Source organism: Penaeus chinensis, chromosome 31 (genome assembly GCF_019202785.1).
Source record: "Penaeus chinensis breed Huanghai No. 1 chromosome 31, ASM1920278v2, whole genome shotgun sequence".
In the NCBI taxonomy this organism is placed as follows: domain Eukaryota; kingdom Metazoa; phylum Arthropoda; class Malacostraca; order Decapoda; family Penaeidae; genus Penaeus; species Penaeus chinensis.
In genome coordinates, this window is record NC_061849.1 from 8,275,195 (window position 1) to 8,291,635 (window position 16,441).

At 44.9% G+C, this 16,441-nt stretch overlaps 2 protein-coding genes across 2 annotated transcripts in view; both read right to left on the minus strand.

Annotated features, from left to right (window-relative positions):
• LOC125042000 (serine-aspartate repeat-containing protein I-like) overlaps positions 1-4,110 on the minus strand; it is a 34,653-nt gene extending 30,543 nt beyond the window's left edge. The window contains exons 1-7 of the mRNA XM_047637460.1: positions 3,898-4,110; positions 3,594-3,770; positions 3,040-3,163; positions 2,783-2,902; positions 2,448-2,651; positions 2,021-2,288; positions 1-1,714 (exon numbers count right to left, since the gene is read on the minus strand). The exon at positions 1-1,714 is cut by the window's left edge and continues 824 nt beyond it. Coding sequence (XP_047493416.1) covers positions 1-1,714; positions 2,021-2,288; positions 2,448-2,651; positions 2,783-2,902; positions 3,040-3,163; positions 3,594-3,770; positions 3,898-4,110 — 2,820 coding nt within the window. The remainder of the gene's footprint in view (positions 1,715-2,020; positions 2,289-2,447; positions 2,652-2,782; positions 2,903-3,039; positions 3,164-3,593; positions 3,771-3,897) is intronic.
• A 279-nt stretch (positions 4,111-4,389) lies between these two features.
• On the minus strand, positions 4,390-12,715 carry LOC125042001 (neuroglian-like). Its single transcript, XM_047637462.1, has 15 exons — positions 12,633-12,715; positions 12,296-12,496; positions 11,822-12,006; positions 11,437-11,582; positions 10,890-10,992; positions 10,403-10,595; positions 10,049-10,140; positions 9,756-9,926; positions 9,486-9,647; positions 8,076-8,260; positions 7,661-7,816; positions 7,259-7,321; positions 5,235-5,315; positions 4,952-4,963; positions 4,390-4,440 (listed from the first exon to the last, which is right to left on the minus strand). Exons 1-15 carry the CDS (start codon positions 12,713-12,715, stop codon positions 4,390-4,392), a joined length of 1,884 nt encoding a protein of 627 aa, XP_047493418.1.
• Between the last annotated feature and the right edge of the window lie 3,726 nt (positions 12,716-16,441).

Consider the following 16,441-nt stretch of genomic DNA (forward strand, 5'->3'; position numbering starts at 1 on the left):
AATGTCAGCAACATCAATATCTTCCTGGTCGACGTCACCGTCATTGTCCATATCAAGGACGTCATCCACATCGATGTCGCCGTCGTTGTCCGTGTCGGCGAGGATGACCTTTCGGAGTCGGAAGTCGTCCGAGTCAATGTCACCGTCGCCGTCCTTGTCCTTCACATCCAGATCGTCTTCGTCTATGAAGCCGTCGCCGTCAAGGTCCTGGACGTCCGACGCATCGACGTCGTTGTCTCCGTCTCTGTCATTCTGCTTCAGATCATCCTCGTCTACGTCACCATCATCATCAAGATCTGCTGCCTTGATGTCAGTTTCATCAATATCTCCATCACCATCAATATCTAAAACGTCATCTTCATCAATGTCTCCATCATTGTCCGTGTCTGCAAGCAATGTATGTTGATATTTTACATCCTTGACGTCAATGTCACCATCACCATCGCGATCTTCCATTTCTAGGTCATCACCATCAATTTTGCCGTCGCCATCAAGGTCAAGGACGTCAGCGGCGTCAACATCTCCATCACCATCTCTGTCGGCTGCCTTGACATCATCCTCATCTACGTCACCATCGTCGTCTATATCTGCAGCCTGAAAATCTTCTAGATCCACATCACCATCACCGTCGAGGTCTCCTACGTCATCACGATCGATGGTGCCGTCACCATTACGATCCTCGAGGAGAGAATCCTCTTCATCATCATCGCTTGCATCAATATCACCATCACCATCTTTATCAGCAAGGATAACATCCTGCCCATCAATATCGCCATCATCATCTTCATCTCCTATGTCTGCAATATCAACATCACCGTCACCATCCCTATCGGCTGCTTTAACGTCATCGATGTCTACATCCCCATCGTTATCAATATCGGCAATAGCTATATCAGCTTCGTCAATGTCACCATCATTGTCAGTGTCGATAACATCATCAGAGTCAATATCTCCATCGCCATCCACATCCGACAAGAACATCGTCTTCAGTTTGTAATCCCGAGCGTCAATATCGCCGTCGCCATCTTTGTCTGTGACTTCGAGGTCATCCCCGTCAACTCTTCCATCGCCGTCCAGGTCGATGACGTCTGCTGCGTCGACATCCCCATCTCCGTCTTTATCGGCAATGTGAAGGTCATCTTCGTCGACATCCCCGTCATTATCGATATCTGCTGCAGCTAAGTCTTCTTCGTCGATAATTCCATCGTTGTTGATATCGCCAACATCGTCTTCATCGATTACTCCATCTTCATTTTTGTCATCCAAAAGAACATTTTCCTCGTCCTCATCTGCTGCGTCGATATCGCCGTCTCCGTCCTCATCAGCTGCGATAACGTCGTCTCCATCGAAATCGCCGTCTCCGTCTTCATCACCAATGTCAGCAATATCGACATCTCCATCGCCGTCCCTGTCTGCAGCTCTCACATCATCTTCGTCGACGTCCCCATCATTATCGATGTCAGCGACTTCGATATCTTCTTCGTCGATATCCCCGTCATTATCTGTATCCAGGACGTCGTCCTCGTCGACGTCACCATCCCCATCGGTATCACCGATGATCATGTTCTGATTCCGGATGTCTTCCTCGTCCACATCGCCGTCCCCGTCTTTGTCTGTGTGGTCCTCCTCGGCTTCCTTCTGGAAAGACCAGCTGAATACAGGCACAGCTGGCACCTGTGGTTCAGAGGCTTCCAGGTCGACCGTGGAAGATGTCCTAGAAAGAAGTTACATTTTCAGAACACTGTAAAGTCCAGTTCATGTTCACTTTGCATCGTATTTAAACAAAAAAGAAAACAGCAGTGAAACATGTTCATAATATCTTTATTTATATGAATAAACACACCTGGTATACTTGAAGATAGTTTACCAAAATTACCGGAATTCAATTGTGATCAAAGCAAAGTCACTGTCACATCACATATCTTCTTTATTTTCAGTTGAACATAAAATTTATTATCAATATAGAAGCTTAAAATCCATATATGCCCAAAAGGTTACAAAGCCTGATGCCAATACTCACCATTCACCTTCTCCGGCTCCGTTCACGGCAGCGACGCTGACCTCATAGCTGACCTCCTCCTCTAAGTCGGAGAGCTTGACCATCCTGGTGGAGGCGGGGATGTCCTCCTCGTAGTGCTCCCACTCCTCCTCCCCGTCCTCGTCCACTTTCTGGTACCTGACTTCGTATCCGAGGATTACGCCCTGAGGATCGTCGGGAGCGTCCCACCTCACGACCAGACTGTCAACGCCCATTGCTCGCACCTCCAGATCAGAGACTGGACCAGCGTCTGTAGAAGTTATTCCTACATATATTTGTTGAAATTAAGAATTCCTAATGTTCTACAATGAGCCAGGGTCCTGGTTTCATCAATCAGTAATTGAAATTGATAGAGAATGAAGGATTTAGTAATGTATTCCAAAAGAGGATCGTTGGTTTCAGTCCAGACCTCCTTCAGCAGTCATGAATTCCACTGTGTCGCTGAACGGCCCCGTGTACTCTGTGTTGGCAACGCTGATGCGGGCGTGGTAGGTGGTGAAGGGGCGGAGACCCGTGAGCTCAGGCGCGGGCTGCAGGACCCGTCGCCAGGACCTCCTCCGGGTCACTGTCGTCTGACTCCTCCCAGTACTCCACCTGGAGGAGGAAGAGGCGACTGCAGTATGTCGTCGATTCATGTGATTTACAAAATCCCATTGAAAGTGTCTAGTATTCTTAACACAGTAAAATAAGAGCGCCTTGTATCTTAATTGGATCAAAATGCAAAAAGAAAGTTAAAACAGCGACCAACCTTATAGCCAAGGAGAGGGCCGTTCAGGGAATCTTCGTCGATAGGCTTCCAAGTGAGAACAACATCCGTTGCGTCAGCGTCGGCAACCCTGACCTTCGCGGGCGCATCTTCGGGCTCTGTGGAAGGGTGACTCTGTTTCTCTTTTGGACCAGTTCACCACAGCTATCCGGACATTACAGGACAGTCGCTTTATATCCTACTTATTACATTCTAATCGTACGGCAATGAAAATCACATTGTGAAGCCTACTCACCGTCTTGGCCAGAGAAGCCTGTTATGACGTCGGCTTCTTCAAGGGCCTCGCCGTAGGAGTTGCGCGCCTCCACCTGCACCTCGTACTCCTGGTAGGGCGGCAGGTTCTCCAGCTCCAGCTCCGACTGGAAGGACGGGAGATTGCTATGGCATTTGGCCCACAGTCGTTGCTCTCGGTTTGCATGATGCACTGATACGTGTCTGTCTATCTATCTATCTATCTATCTACATATGTTGATATATGTAGATACATATACATATAAGTATGTATGTATGTATGTATATGTATATGTATATTTATTTATATTTATGTATATACATATACATAAATATATATATATATATATATATATATATATATATATATATATATATATATATACATATCTATATATACATACTTATATGCATATATATATATATATATATATATATATATATATGCATATAGATACATGGACTAACAGTTACAGATATATACATACATGTAGATATAGATATAGCCATGGATACGGATAAACATATAAATCGGCATATTTTGCGCATTCACTGTACCTCTTCCCAGTCCTCGATCATCTTCGTGTGCCAGCCGTCCTCGTCCTCGTCCTCCTCGGCAACGGTCGTGTTTCCGTCGTCCCCGTCGGCGTCGTCGTCATCGTCGTCGTCATCAAGAGCACGCCAAGACACCTTGTACTGGAAGTCGGGGCCGTTGTGGTCCTCGGGCTCCATGTCCTGTCGGGTTTTAGAAGGCTCGATTGTGCGCTTTGTACTCTGCTTATGCTTACGGAACCTTAATCCCTAAGCTTTGAGATCAATCCGAATAGAAACAAAAAAAAAAGATAATATCGTTCCCCCAAACATCTTCAGACACATCCCCCTTGGACACGGACGTCTTTACCTCCCAGGAGATGTGCAGGGTCCCGGGGGCAGGCCCAGTCACGGTGACGTTCTCGGGGTGGAAGTCCGGCGGCAGGCCCGGCGCCGAGCACTCGGCCGTGTCCTCGCTCGGCTCCGACATACCCACGCGGTTGAAGGCCAGCACTCGGAAGGTGTAGTTGAGGCCGGGACTCATGTTGACCTGCGGCAGAGAGTGAGGGAGGCCTCATTACCCGCCGAGGCAGTAGGACTCTCGGTTTCAGGAGTTCGTCAGTTATGTTCATTTCATACCTTCAAGCTGAAGTTTTCTCATGGCTTAGTTCGTTAGCAAAACCATAAATATTATCTTAATTACTTGGGCAAAATGTGATATAAATCTATGCCAATGAATGTATCTGCTCATGTATATCAAAGCTTACTATATAATCCTAATCTGAATGGAACTAAACCTATAAAAATACTTAAAGTTTTCAAATTATGACTTAATTGCTGAGAGGTCACAGTCCTGCAGGAAGATGTGCCTGCTCTGAGAGAACACGTAACCAGTTACTACACTTTACAAATTTGGAGGCAAGACTAGCCTGAGAGCCCGAATACCTGCAAGACACTACGAAAAGGGGGCGCTTGTGGAAGGTTTGAGCTAGATATCAAGTCTGAGTGTCGCAGAGGCTAAGGAGGCAACTAAAGGGGTAAAGTACAACAGTGTGAGCAATACTCACAATAGCGGTTGTCTGGAAGCGAGACTACCGGCGGCCGAGGGAGGAGAGGACGCGGGAGATTAGAGGGAAAAGAGAGGTTAGTTATAGCATACACAGAGGAGTCCAGATGCGGGGCGTCGAGAGGGACAACGGGAGAGGAGAATTCTGAAACTAAGTACATCCATCTTCAGAATATCTACGGATCCTATTTACGCATACACTGAAACTGCAAATGAAACCACAAACAGACACTAAAGCGGAGAATATATCTGGAAAGAATATAACTTAATCATGAAAACAATTGTCTCTGTATACAACCATCCATTTGTGTGATCTGACCATGCAAAGACTCTAGGAATTAATACAATAAAGGTTTCGAAACAGGTTTAAAACATAGAGTTTGTAGCTTGAGGTGGCAGATCACTTATATATACATAAATTGTACTGAAATGTGAATGTTGCCTGAAGATACACAAGGCAGAATAGTTGTCCTGTAAGGTATCTTTGAATTGATAATTGTTTTCCTGAACTGAAAATTACCATAATCATCACAGAGAGAAATTCCACGAATAGATGAATAATAATATATAAATATAGCGTATAGAAAAACACAGATAAGTACATTAAAGAGTATTGTATCAACAGCTTTCTCATCAGTGTCGAAGCGATCAGCTGGAACTGCTGTGGTCGAGTGGGTCTCGCACTGCGTCGGGCAATCATAGCAAGTGAAATACTAAAAGTGAGAAATAGACAGATAGAAAGACAAAGAGATAGATAGACAGAGAAATAAATAGATAGATAGATTGATAGGTGGACAGATAGACAGATTTTTATAGATATATAGACAATAGACAGACAGACGGATAGCTAGATAGATAGATATACAGACAAAGAGATAGACAGAGAGAGAGAGAGAGAGAGAGAGAGAGAGAGAGAGAGAGAGAGAGAGAGAGAGAGGGGGGGGGGGGGGCATGGAGAGAGAGAGAGAGAGAGAGAGAGAGAGAGAGAGAGAGAGAGAGAGAGAGAGAGAGAGAGAGAGAGAGAGAGAGAGAGAGAGAGAGAGAGGGCAGGAGAGAGAGAGAGAGAGAGAGAGAGAGAGAGAGAGAGAGAGAGAGAGAGAGAGAGAGCGAGAGGCGAGAGAGAGAGAGAGAGAGAGAGAGAGAGAGAGAGAGAGAGAGAGAGAGAGAGAGAGAGAGAGAGAGAGAGAGAGAGAGAGAGAGAGAGGCAGGAGAGAGAGAGAGAGAGAGAGAGAGAGAGAGAGAGAGAGAGAGAGAGAGAGAGAGAGAGAGAGAGAGAGAGAGAGAGAGAGAGAGAGAGAGAGAGAGAGAGGGCATGGAGAGAGAGAGAGAGAGAGAGAGAGAGAGAGAGAGAGAGAGAGAGAGAGAGAGAGAGAGAGAGAGAGAGAGAGAGAGAGAGAGAGAGAGAGGAGCCTACCCGCAGAATTCTCAGGATTTTTGTTTTAGCCAAGCTTTGGCCCCAATCGTATGATCTCCTCTGTTTTGTACGGTTATTTTTAGATTTCATTCAATAATATTTCACCAAAAGATAGATGAAGTTTTATCATGAATATATGTTCAGTGCTCAAATATACAATCATATCTCGTACTGTAGATGAAACGCGAATCAACAGTTCCTTTTCCTTCCTCCAGTGTGTGGGTGAATTCTGAGCGAAATTTGTCACCCAGGAGCACAATTTACATTTTCATTGATGTGCAGTAAAACAAACACAATCTAATTTCCGACCTATGCAGTGTTTGTGTGTGTGTGTGTGTGTGTGTGTGTGTGTGTGTGTGTGTGTGTGTGTGTGTGTGTGTGTGTGTGTGTGTGTGTGTGTGTGTGTGTGTGGTACTATATTAATTACGCTGTTTGGACCTCCATAGAAACATTATGAAAATCTCCATCAGTTGGCCATTAGAAGGATTTTTTTTTTCTTCATCCTCTAAAATGTAATGTCATATCAAATGTTCAGAACTATCAATCATTTTCCAATTAACAGATATAAATAACTGAAAAATCATGCAACTATCCTAGCATTGAATCTATATATGAATAAAGAAGATAGAAGAAATCATGTAGATTCAGCATATATGACAATCGCTCAATGTAAGAATTATCAAACGGATTAGGCTTTTAGCAACTGCTCTTCTAGCTCCAAACATGCGTAATGTGGTTGTCCTTTGCCTACTGCGCCCTTCACACAAGCTCCGCATGCTAGCCAACTTTGTGCCACCCGGATAATGCTAGTCCCACGTCTAGTAGTGCAGGGTCATTCTCGTGAACAATGTCGGAGTCAAATTTGCATCGAAAATAACTTTTTTCATGACATCAGAACTGTTTTTTTTTTTTTTTTTTTTTTTTTTTTTTTTAGGTGCAAGGAAAGCCCGGAACCAAGCTGAAAATTCTGGATGGTAAATTAACAATTAATCTACCATGAATCTCATTTCCGTTTCCGTAATTCAGATCGCTTCCTCGAAATATGGAATAATTTTTTTTTCGCATTAGCCCATGATAATAAGATTTACAACAAAGCCCAGTATTTCACTTGCGGAAATGGTAGATATCATGTTCATGGTAACGAGTATGAAATGATGCAGGCATGTCTCTGCAAAGCAGATAAAGGGTATATGTTAATTATAGCAAACTTGCCTGAATGTGTAACTCAATTAACTCTATATCTCGTCTTCCAGGACTTTTCACTAGAATGGGGTTCTGTGTTTAAGATAAATATGTTGTTTGTACTGAAATTCACCTTTGTGGAAATACTGATATGAATTCTGAGTATAGCATCACGCTAAGAGATATCGAAGAACAAAATGCAGATGTCTAGTGAAGTCTTTGGTTTCACGACTGAGTCTGGTTTTGTAGCAAGAAACTAGTTGTTTGTTAATCCATTTTATATGTTTCGTTTACTGTACTTTAGGTTGCTGATAATATAAAACAAAATCTGTGAGATATTCAGCAATGCCGCGACTAAAAACCGAACACAGGAACTAACTCCAGCGCTGGTGCATGCATATGCCGTCCGATCAGTAAGAAGAAATCATGCACAGTATGGGTAGCTGGCGATGGTGAAATGACAGCGTGCAGCCACACCCAGGGCACAGTTCCCCTCGTGCTCTGGTGGGGTCGTGTGCCTCGCAAACATACATGAGATACAAAATCACCAGTGTCTTTGGGTATGCAAATAACAACCATGTTCGCAGGCTGTAGAAAACGCTTTGATATTTGTAGAAACGTTGTAAATACTGTCGTGATTGCAGCCTAGGTGTGTGTGTTTATATGCTGTGTGATAAAATACATGAATTAGTGGATGTGGAGGAATTAAAGGTTTTATGGGAAATGAGAAGAGGATGCAAAACCCTTAAAGAAGGATAATCAAACCGATAATAAAAAATAACAATGATAATAATAGTAGTAATAATATTACTAATGATCGAAATCAAGTAAGTTCCAAGCCACTCACAGTGAAAGAGGTTTCCGCGGCCGGAATCTGGTTCTTGGCGTCCTTCCACTCCGGGTGAAGCCGCGTCCTGTACTGAATCACGAAGCCCTGAAGCTTGGCGTTGTTATCGCCCGTCGAGGCCCAGCCCAGGTAGGCGCTGCGGGGGTTGCACTCCACGTTCGTCAGGCTCGGCGGGTTCGGGACGTCTGCGGCGGCGGGGACGGGGTCAGGCGGGCACGCTTATGCTGCCACGTGCAATGCGATCGCACGGGCACTCATTAGCACGCACAAACACGCCCACACTCGTGTCCACACACACACATCATTAAAAAAGGGTACAGACAAACTGATAATGACTTCGAAAAGCAACCACAAAACGGGCACCAACTCTGAGGGCTAGGGACCACGGAGATAGCCTACACAAAATAGGACTTATTACTTTGAATGAAAAGGAAAAAGGGTGATTTCGATGTTCAACTATGTTACAGGAAGTCAAAGTAGATAAAGATGACTTTATAATTTTGAAAACAAGAAGGACGAGAGGACACAGTCAAAAGTGGAGATTTAAAAGAGGCCTTAAGGATGTCAAAAAGTTCAGTTTTCCAAGTAGAACTATTGAAACATTTAACAGTCTCCTTAGTTACGTGGTATGTGCCAAAAATGTGTGTCAATTCAAAAAGTTATATGATAATATGATATAGTAGACAGGACCTTTTGAGCTTAGCTCTTCTCCCGTATTGAAACAATTGGGTTTGAACAACTGGTAAGAACACAAACACATACACACACATATCTCACTCTTTATACATATATATATATGTGTGTGTGTGTGTGTGTGTGTGTGTGTGTGTGTGTGTGTGTGTGTGTGTGTGTGTGTGTGTGTGTGTGTGTGTGTGTGTGTGTGTGTGTGTGTATTATATATATACATATGCATACACACACACACACACACACACACACACACACACACACACACACACACACACACATATATATATATATATATATATATATATATATATGTGTGTGTGTGTGTGTGTGTGTGTGTGTGTGTGTGTGTGTGTGTGTGTGTGTGTGTGTGTGTGTGTGTGTGTGTGTGTGTGTGTATGTATGTACATATATACATATATATATATATATATATATATATATGTGTGTGTGTGTGTGTGTGTGTGTGTGTGTGTGTGTGTTTGTGTGTGTGTGTGTGTGTGTGTATACATATACATATATATATATATATATATATATATATATATATATATATATATTAAAGGCGTGCGTGTATACATTTTGATTTAGAAATTCAAATATATTTCATAAATTCAAATACAGTTGTAAAATGATCTATGCTTTTAACTTCATCTACTCTTAAGCATGAGAAAATGTATACATGTGACCATGAAAGACAAATCAGCAAGTCGGCCGCCTGACCTTCTACCGTCAGAATGAGGTCATCCGTGACGTCATCGAGGTCAGTGTGCACCCTGCACGTGTAGACGCCCGAGTCGTGGCCGTGGACCTCCTCGATCTCCAGCACCCACTTCTCTATCTTGTGCTTGTCGTCGTCGTCGTCATCGTTGCTCTCATCAACAGCTGTGCAACGAAAATCATGAGTGCCATGCAGAGACGACTCCCATTCCTAGCTTCACATACAATGCTTTCATCAGTATTTACTCAAGGTAGATGCCGGCAGGTCCATACCCCTTTGCCCCAAGTGGAAATTGTCGTCCTTGAGGTCAATCTCCACGTTATCCTTGAGCCAAGTGACAGACGACTTCAGCAGCGGGTCGATGGCCACCCGGCAGTCCAGGGTCACGTGATCTCCCGCCTCAACTCGCTCATCCTTGATACTCACTTCCACCTGCGTCATACCTAAATAGAGGCAAATACAGAGAGTAAGCACAACTTCATGGCATATCCTGTTTACAAGCTAGAATTTATGTCCAACAGTATTGCATCAACAGGTGAGGACACGTTTCCCATCTCATGCTTACTTCGCATGGCGACTTCGGCCTCCGACTCGATGGACGCAAACTTGTTCGTGGCCGTGCACACGTAGGCGCCGTCGGTTGTGTCATCGACAGTGCTGCAAGAGAGTGCCGTGTTAAATACGTCGCCATTATTCGTTTAATTGTAATTACCGAAAATGCTCATGCCCTAGCAAGCTCAAATGAGTTTCGATCAAAATGTGGAATTCAAAATCATATCGTTACAGATAATTGATATTCTCGTCGTGGCCACGCCATGGTCACGCGGGCACCCTGCGGGTATTTCTGAACACATGGATTTGGCACAGTAGCCCTCTGCCCGAGAGGACCGCGGCACCAGCCTCTCGCGGAGGCACTCACTTGATCAGGAGCTGGTGTTCATTGACCTCGTAGCGCGGGTCCTCGTCGTGGATGATCGTCTTCTCGTCGCCGTCGCGCCGCGCCCAGGTGATCTCGGGGTCGGGCGAGCCGAAGGCCTCACACTCGAGCTCGGCCGAGCCGCCCTCGAGGACGTACACATCCTTCGGCTCCGTCATCCACTCGGGCGGGAGGGCTGCGGTGCACGGAAGCCGCGTCAGAATTTATCAAAACATGAAGTGCTATATAACATTGCAATATATACATGTTTTTGTCACTTTCACCTTAGAGTACATCTTATTCTGATACATGGCAATGTGTGTCTGTGTAACGGAAAATGATAGCTAATTTTCATTTTCCTTTTATTTCAAATATTTGTCTATTGACATTGCATTGAGACATTAGTATTAGCTACAGAGACACCTTTCTAGCAAAAGAGATATTTATCATCACTTTAACAACACACTATATCAGGTAAAGCTTTCCTTACACAGAACATTGAGGTAAACGCTCTTGTAAACGTAGCCATGTTCGTTGGAGGCGTTGCAGGCGATGACGGTCTTGTCGGCGAAGCTCAGGCGGTCGAACATCAGCTGGAGGCCGAGGGAACAATGGTTATTTCGACAGGAAAAAAAAACCTTTTACAAAAAGCACACACTAACACAGGTTGTCTTCAGATTTATGTTTTGTCATGAAAGCGACTCGTATATATTTAGTGTAAAAGTCAGTATCTGGCAACAGCGGAAGCCGAACATAAATGAACAAGTGATCAAGGATCAAGGAAGCTTCACATTTCCCTAAAATATTTCTTTACTTCCTAGGTTTTAGCATCTCCCTTATTTACATTACATTACATGCCGGTGTCACGCTTGACAGGAAGCAGCACAAGGGTCATGACACCGCAGTTCTGCGCTAACACCCAGGTTCCAAATCAGCCGGATCTCAACTACACAATATAAAATGTCTCTTTTCTCTGAGTTTTGAGGCACAGATACGAACTACCCGATCAGTCTGCGGCTACTTAACACCCATCTCACCGTGGTCTCGTGGGTGTCCATGGGCTGGCCATTCTTGGTCCAGGTGATGGTCGGCTCGGGGTCGCCCTTCGCCTCGCAGCTCAGCGTCGCCGTCTCGCCCTCAGGCAGGTTCACCACCTCTGGCTCCACTATGAATTCAGGGGCAGCTGTGGGGGGAAGTCGCCGCTCAGTTGCAGAAATGCACCCATCCCACTCACACGCACGCACTCATTCATTCTCACATTCATTAACTCACTCACTCTCTCTCTCTCTCTCTCTCTCTCTCTCTCACACACACACACACACACACACACACACACACACACACACACACACACACACACACACACACACACACACACACACACACACACACACACACACACACACACACACGCCCGCGTACCTTCAACGTAGACGGTGAACTGGTGCGCCTCACTCTCGCCCGCCTCGTTGGAGGCCTGGCAGTAGTAGGAGCCCGTGTCCTCGCGGTCCACGTCCTGAAGCACGAGAATCTTTCCGAAGTGCTCCAGCTGGTCGTCCTCCACGTCGGCTCTGCTCTCCCGCCACCAACGGATTTCTGGGACGGGGCTGGGGAGGAGGTCGACGTTGTAACAAGCGTATGGATATATTGCGTATGTTAGAAGGAAATGCTATGTTTTGCAGCGTCCCTAAATGTCCAGGAACATCAACACATAAAGGATATGGTTTCGGTTATACTATGGCTGATGAAGGCATATAAGATTTGCAAAAAAATAAAACAAAACAAAAATTAGCAAAACATCTGGCAGATGATAAATGTGTCCCACCCGAACTGCACATGACTATGTATATGGAATTGACCCACACATCAACCCGCTGCCAAAGGCCCGTGACTTACTATCCGCCGTAGAGACAGTGCAGCTTGACGTCCTCCCCCTCGAGCACCGTGATCTGGCGGGGACTCAGGTACTGCTTGACGGGCGCGATGCTGGCCTCGGGATGCGTGGATTCGTCGTCCTCGGGGTAGCTCACGTTCAGGTATACCCAGTTACCCATGCGGTACTCAGTCCTGAGGGCGACGCTGAGTCTGAGAATCTCGCTTCGAAGAATGCATGAGATGAGCATCAAAAGATCAAAAGGAAAAGAATTTTGGATTGTTGTGTATAGTTTGTATTGTGTCTGTGGATCGTCTCTTCAGCTGTAGATTTTCATATATCATTTTCATTGGAAATTACTTGTTTCGGGAGTCATGAATAATGATCTTGGTAAGATTACATTGTTCACTGCTACATTTAATTAAGAACGTCTTGTACAGCATCCTGCAGTTAACGAAGACATCTTCATATCAAAGGGAGAAATGTAGAACGTTTTCAGGAGAAGAGAAATTTGTCCCACCTTAGCGGCTGACATTACGATGTTGATGGTATTCAGTGAGGTACGTGTGGACGTATTTGCAGAAATAGGAGAATTGGATACAGATAAGGTGATACGAGAGAGAGAGAGAGAGAGAGAGAGAGAGAGAGAGAGAGAGAGAGAGAGAGAGAGAGAGAGAGAGAGAGAGAGAGAGAGAGTGAGAGAGAGAGAGAAAGAGAGATAGAGAGAGAGAGAGAGAGAGAGAGAGAGAGAGAGAGAGAGGGAGAGAGAGAGAGAGAGAGAGAGAGAGAGAGGAGAGAGAGGGAGAGAGAGAGAGAGAGAGAGAGAGAGGAGAGAGAGAGAGAGAGAGAGAGAGAGAGAGAGAGAGAGAGAGAGAGAGAGAGAGAGAGATGGAGAGAGAGAGAGAGAGAGGAGGAGAGAGAGAGAGAGAGAGAGAGAGAGAGAGAGAGAGAGAGAGAGAGAGGGGGGAGGGAGAGAGAGAGAGAGAGAGAGAGAGATGAAGGGGAGGGAGGGAGGGAGGGAGGGAGAGAGAGAGAGAGAGAGAGAGGAGAGAGAGAGAGAGAGAGAGAGAGAGAGAGAGAGAGAGAGAGAGAGAGAGAGAGAGAGAGCGACAGAGAGAGAGACGGAGAGAGATGGAGAGAGAGAGAGAGAGAGAGAAAAGAGAGAGGAGAGAGAAGAGAGAGAAGGAGAGAGAGTGAGAGAGAGAGGAGAAAGAGAGATAGAGAAGAGAGAGAGAGAGAGAGAGAGAGAAGAGAAAAAGAGGAGGAGAGAGAGGGGGGAGGGAGAGAGAGAGAGAGAGAGAGAGAAGAGAGAGAGGAGAGAAGAGAGAGAAGAGAGAGAGGGGGGAGAGGAAGAAGAGAGAGAAAGAGAGGGGAGGGGGGGGGGGGAAGGGAGAGAGAGGAGAGAGAGAGAGAGAGAGGAAGGGAGGGGAGGGGGGAGGGAGGAGAGGGAGGGGAGTGAGAAGAGAGGAGAGAGAAAGTAGAGAGAGAGAGAGAGTGAGAGAAGAGAGAGAGAGGATAGAGACAGAAGAGAAAACGGAGAGAGATGAGAGAAGATGAGAGGGTGAGAGAGATGAGAGAGAGAGAGTGAGAGAGAAGTGAGAGAGAGAGAGTGAGTAGTGGGAGAGTTGAGAGTATAGTAATAGAGTGAAGAGGAGAGAAGAGTGTGAGAGAGAAGAGAAGAGGGGGGGGAGAAGAGAGAGGAGAGGAGAGAGAGAGAGAGAAGAGAGAGAGAAGATTGAGAGAGATAGAGAGAGGGAGGATTTTGGGGAGTAAGAGAGAGAGAGAGAGAGAGAGGGAGAGAGGAGAGAGAGAGAAGAAGGAGAGAGAGAGGAGAGAGAGAGAAGAAGGGAGGGAGGGAGGGGGGGAGATAACTGCCATTATCACTATTCAGTCTTTTATACATTCTAATATGCATCATTTTATCTCTAATCTGATACTTTACATTAAAGTGAACAGGCAAATCAGTTCAATTTCTATTTCATGACATTTTTTTTCTTCAGGAAAGCTAAAGATAACTTAAATTCACAATAATCTTTATAACAATTGATTCAGGTTTTGGCATATTTATTTTCTACATAAATTCCAGTTATCTATTAGGATTACTTTAAATTCCATTTGCACAAGTCTGTGTTCCACAACGTCATATGCAGAGAGCAAAGGATGCAAGGCAGCTGGTCTTTAACCTTTTGGCAATTCATTCATGGGAATCTTACCTCCAGTGTAATGTCTATCCGTATATTAATGGTTATATATATACAGTGCAATGCTACAGTAAAACTCGTTAGCAAATTTTATGTACAACTTTTTTCCTGACTGGACACTGCAACATTGAAAATATTACTGATGGAAACTGCAGGCATTATAGAGTCATTCTAGTGGATGCTTGTTTCTTAGGCCCAACCCGTAATAACAAAGAAGTAGAGTGCCTGCAACGTTTAATCATCATGTGTTACACTGAGTATGGTTTACTATTCACTGGTCAAGTCGTGGCATGCAAATGGGGTTAGTAAGTAGAGCAAACACAGGTCTATGTTACAGACTTTTCTAGCTGCGCTTTCGATGAGCTAGCGATCTGTGCAAGTACAGGATAGAGAAGAGAAGAATCTAAGCTGGTTGTCAGTCATCCAAACACATGAGCAGACGAACAGCTCGTTGCCTCCTACCTTCCAACCAAATCGATGACGAACACTTTAGTCTCTCTGGAACCATAATGGCACAAATAATAACAAAACTGAAAAAACAACATTAAACTGTTAGTCAAACACAATGTCAAATAATATTGCAGGAAGTTGCATTGGACTGCATGGATGTAAGAAGAAGCACTAGCAACGCATATAACGTGTTCACTCGACAGTATCTGAGCGCCGATGGGCCCTTCGCAGCGCTACGAAGCGCACCACTTCGACGGAACGGCCTGGAGCGCGACTTGCATTTTTCGTGTGGCGCACAAACGCTACAGTCCTGAGAGGTGGTACGCCTAGCAAACGACGCGTACATTGTTTACAAAGATAATAAGGAATGTCAAGGAATATTTTTTCAGTATAGATTCTGCCTTAAGAACTTTTGATATCACTGAAAGCTAGTCGGTACTTCATGGCTTGTATTTGATTATATATTCAGCTAAGCAAAGGATGTTCAATGTGACATGAGACCATGGTTCTTGATTCGTAAGCCTAGCTGTTGGACTGTTAATGGAAAATATCTATGTTAAGAAAAACAAAAAAGGAGACTTCATAGTAAATAAGTTTCAACACAAAATTTAAAACACAAAAGTTGTTTACATTTGAGCGTCACCGTAACGCTACAGACCGTTCCGTTTGAGCGCATTCTTTGTAAGTGCCGTTGCTGCCGAGGAACTTCAGGCGCACCCAGTCTCTGCAACTAAGAAGGCAACTAAAACTCGCTTTCGAGTCCAACTATTCCATCTACCGATCGAAGCCGCCCAAAATTTTGTTAAGCCGTTCTACTTGAGTTGGCCATTGAAAGAGTCTATCGCTGCAAGAACATTAACTACTCTTACGGATTATTCAGTTATTTCTAAATGAAGCATCTGTTGTACCCTTCCCAGTCAATAAACCGGCGCTGAGAAATTCCCTTCACACTTCGCTCATGCACACACAGGTGAGCCGTGTCCCCTGCCAGACACACCGGCTCCCTCGCGCGGTTGTTCAGGGAACCCGCTAGAGGGCTGCGTTAGGTAACAAGGACTAGGATAGGCGTGTATGTATAGATGTTAATGCCAGATGTTCAGATATACATATATCAACACAAGCACACACGGGCGTGCAATATGGTGCATACGGCAGACTGATGACCGTTACGGAATCGTCCTCAGGAGGATCTTCGAGCACCTCAAGGAAGCCTTCCTCGTCTTTCACGAGGTACATCTTCTGGCCACTGTCAAGATCATTTTCATATTAATAATGGTTTCTCCTTCCTGCTAAAAGGGGCCACTTCCGCCTGTCGTTATGCAAGACGCACACGACGGCACGCATCTCACAGCTATCCACTTCGTCCAAAGTATTCTTTTACAAAGCAATCGAGTGGAAGTGCCGCCTCTCAACGGACCCAAGTTATATTGCAGAAACACAAACTGATGATCGTAAAACCATTATACTTCTTTAGATGATTAATGGACACGAAACAGCTGAATAATTGTAAGAAAAGGA

Bases quoted from the DNA above. Each gene is read 5' to 3' on its own strand.
- LOC125042001 (XM_047637462.1), bottom strand. From the start codon at position 12,715: ATGCTGTACAAGACGTTCTTAATTAAATGTAGCAGTGAACAATGTAAT. The intron at 10,596-10,889 runs GTAAGGAAAGCT...CGTGCACCGCAG, and splicing joins CGTTTACCTCAATGTTCTGT to CCCTCCCGCCCGAGTGGATG. The intron at 5,316-7,258 runs GCAAGTTTGCTA...TGCCCGACGCAG, and splicing joins TAATTGAGTTACACATTCAG to TGCGAGACCCACTCGACCAC.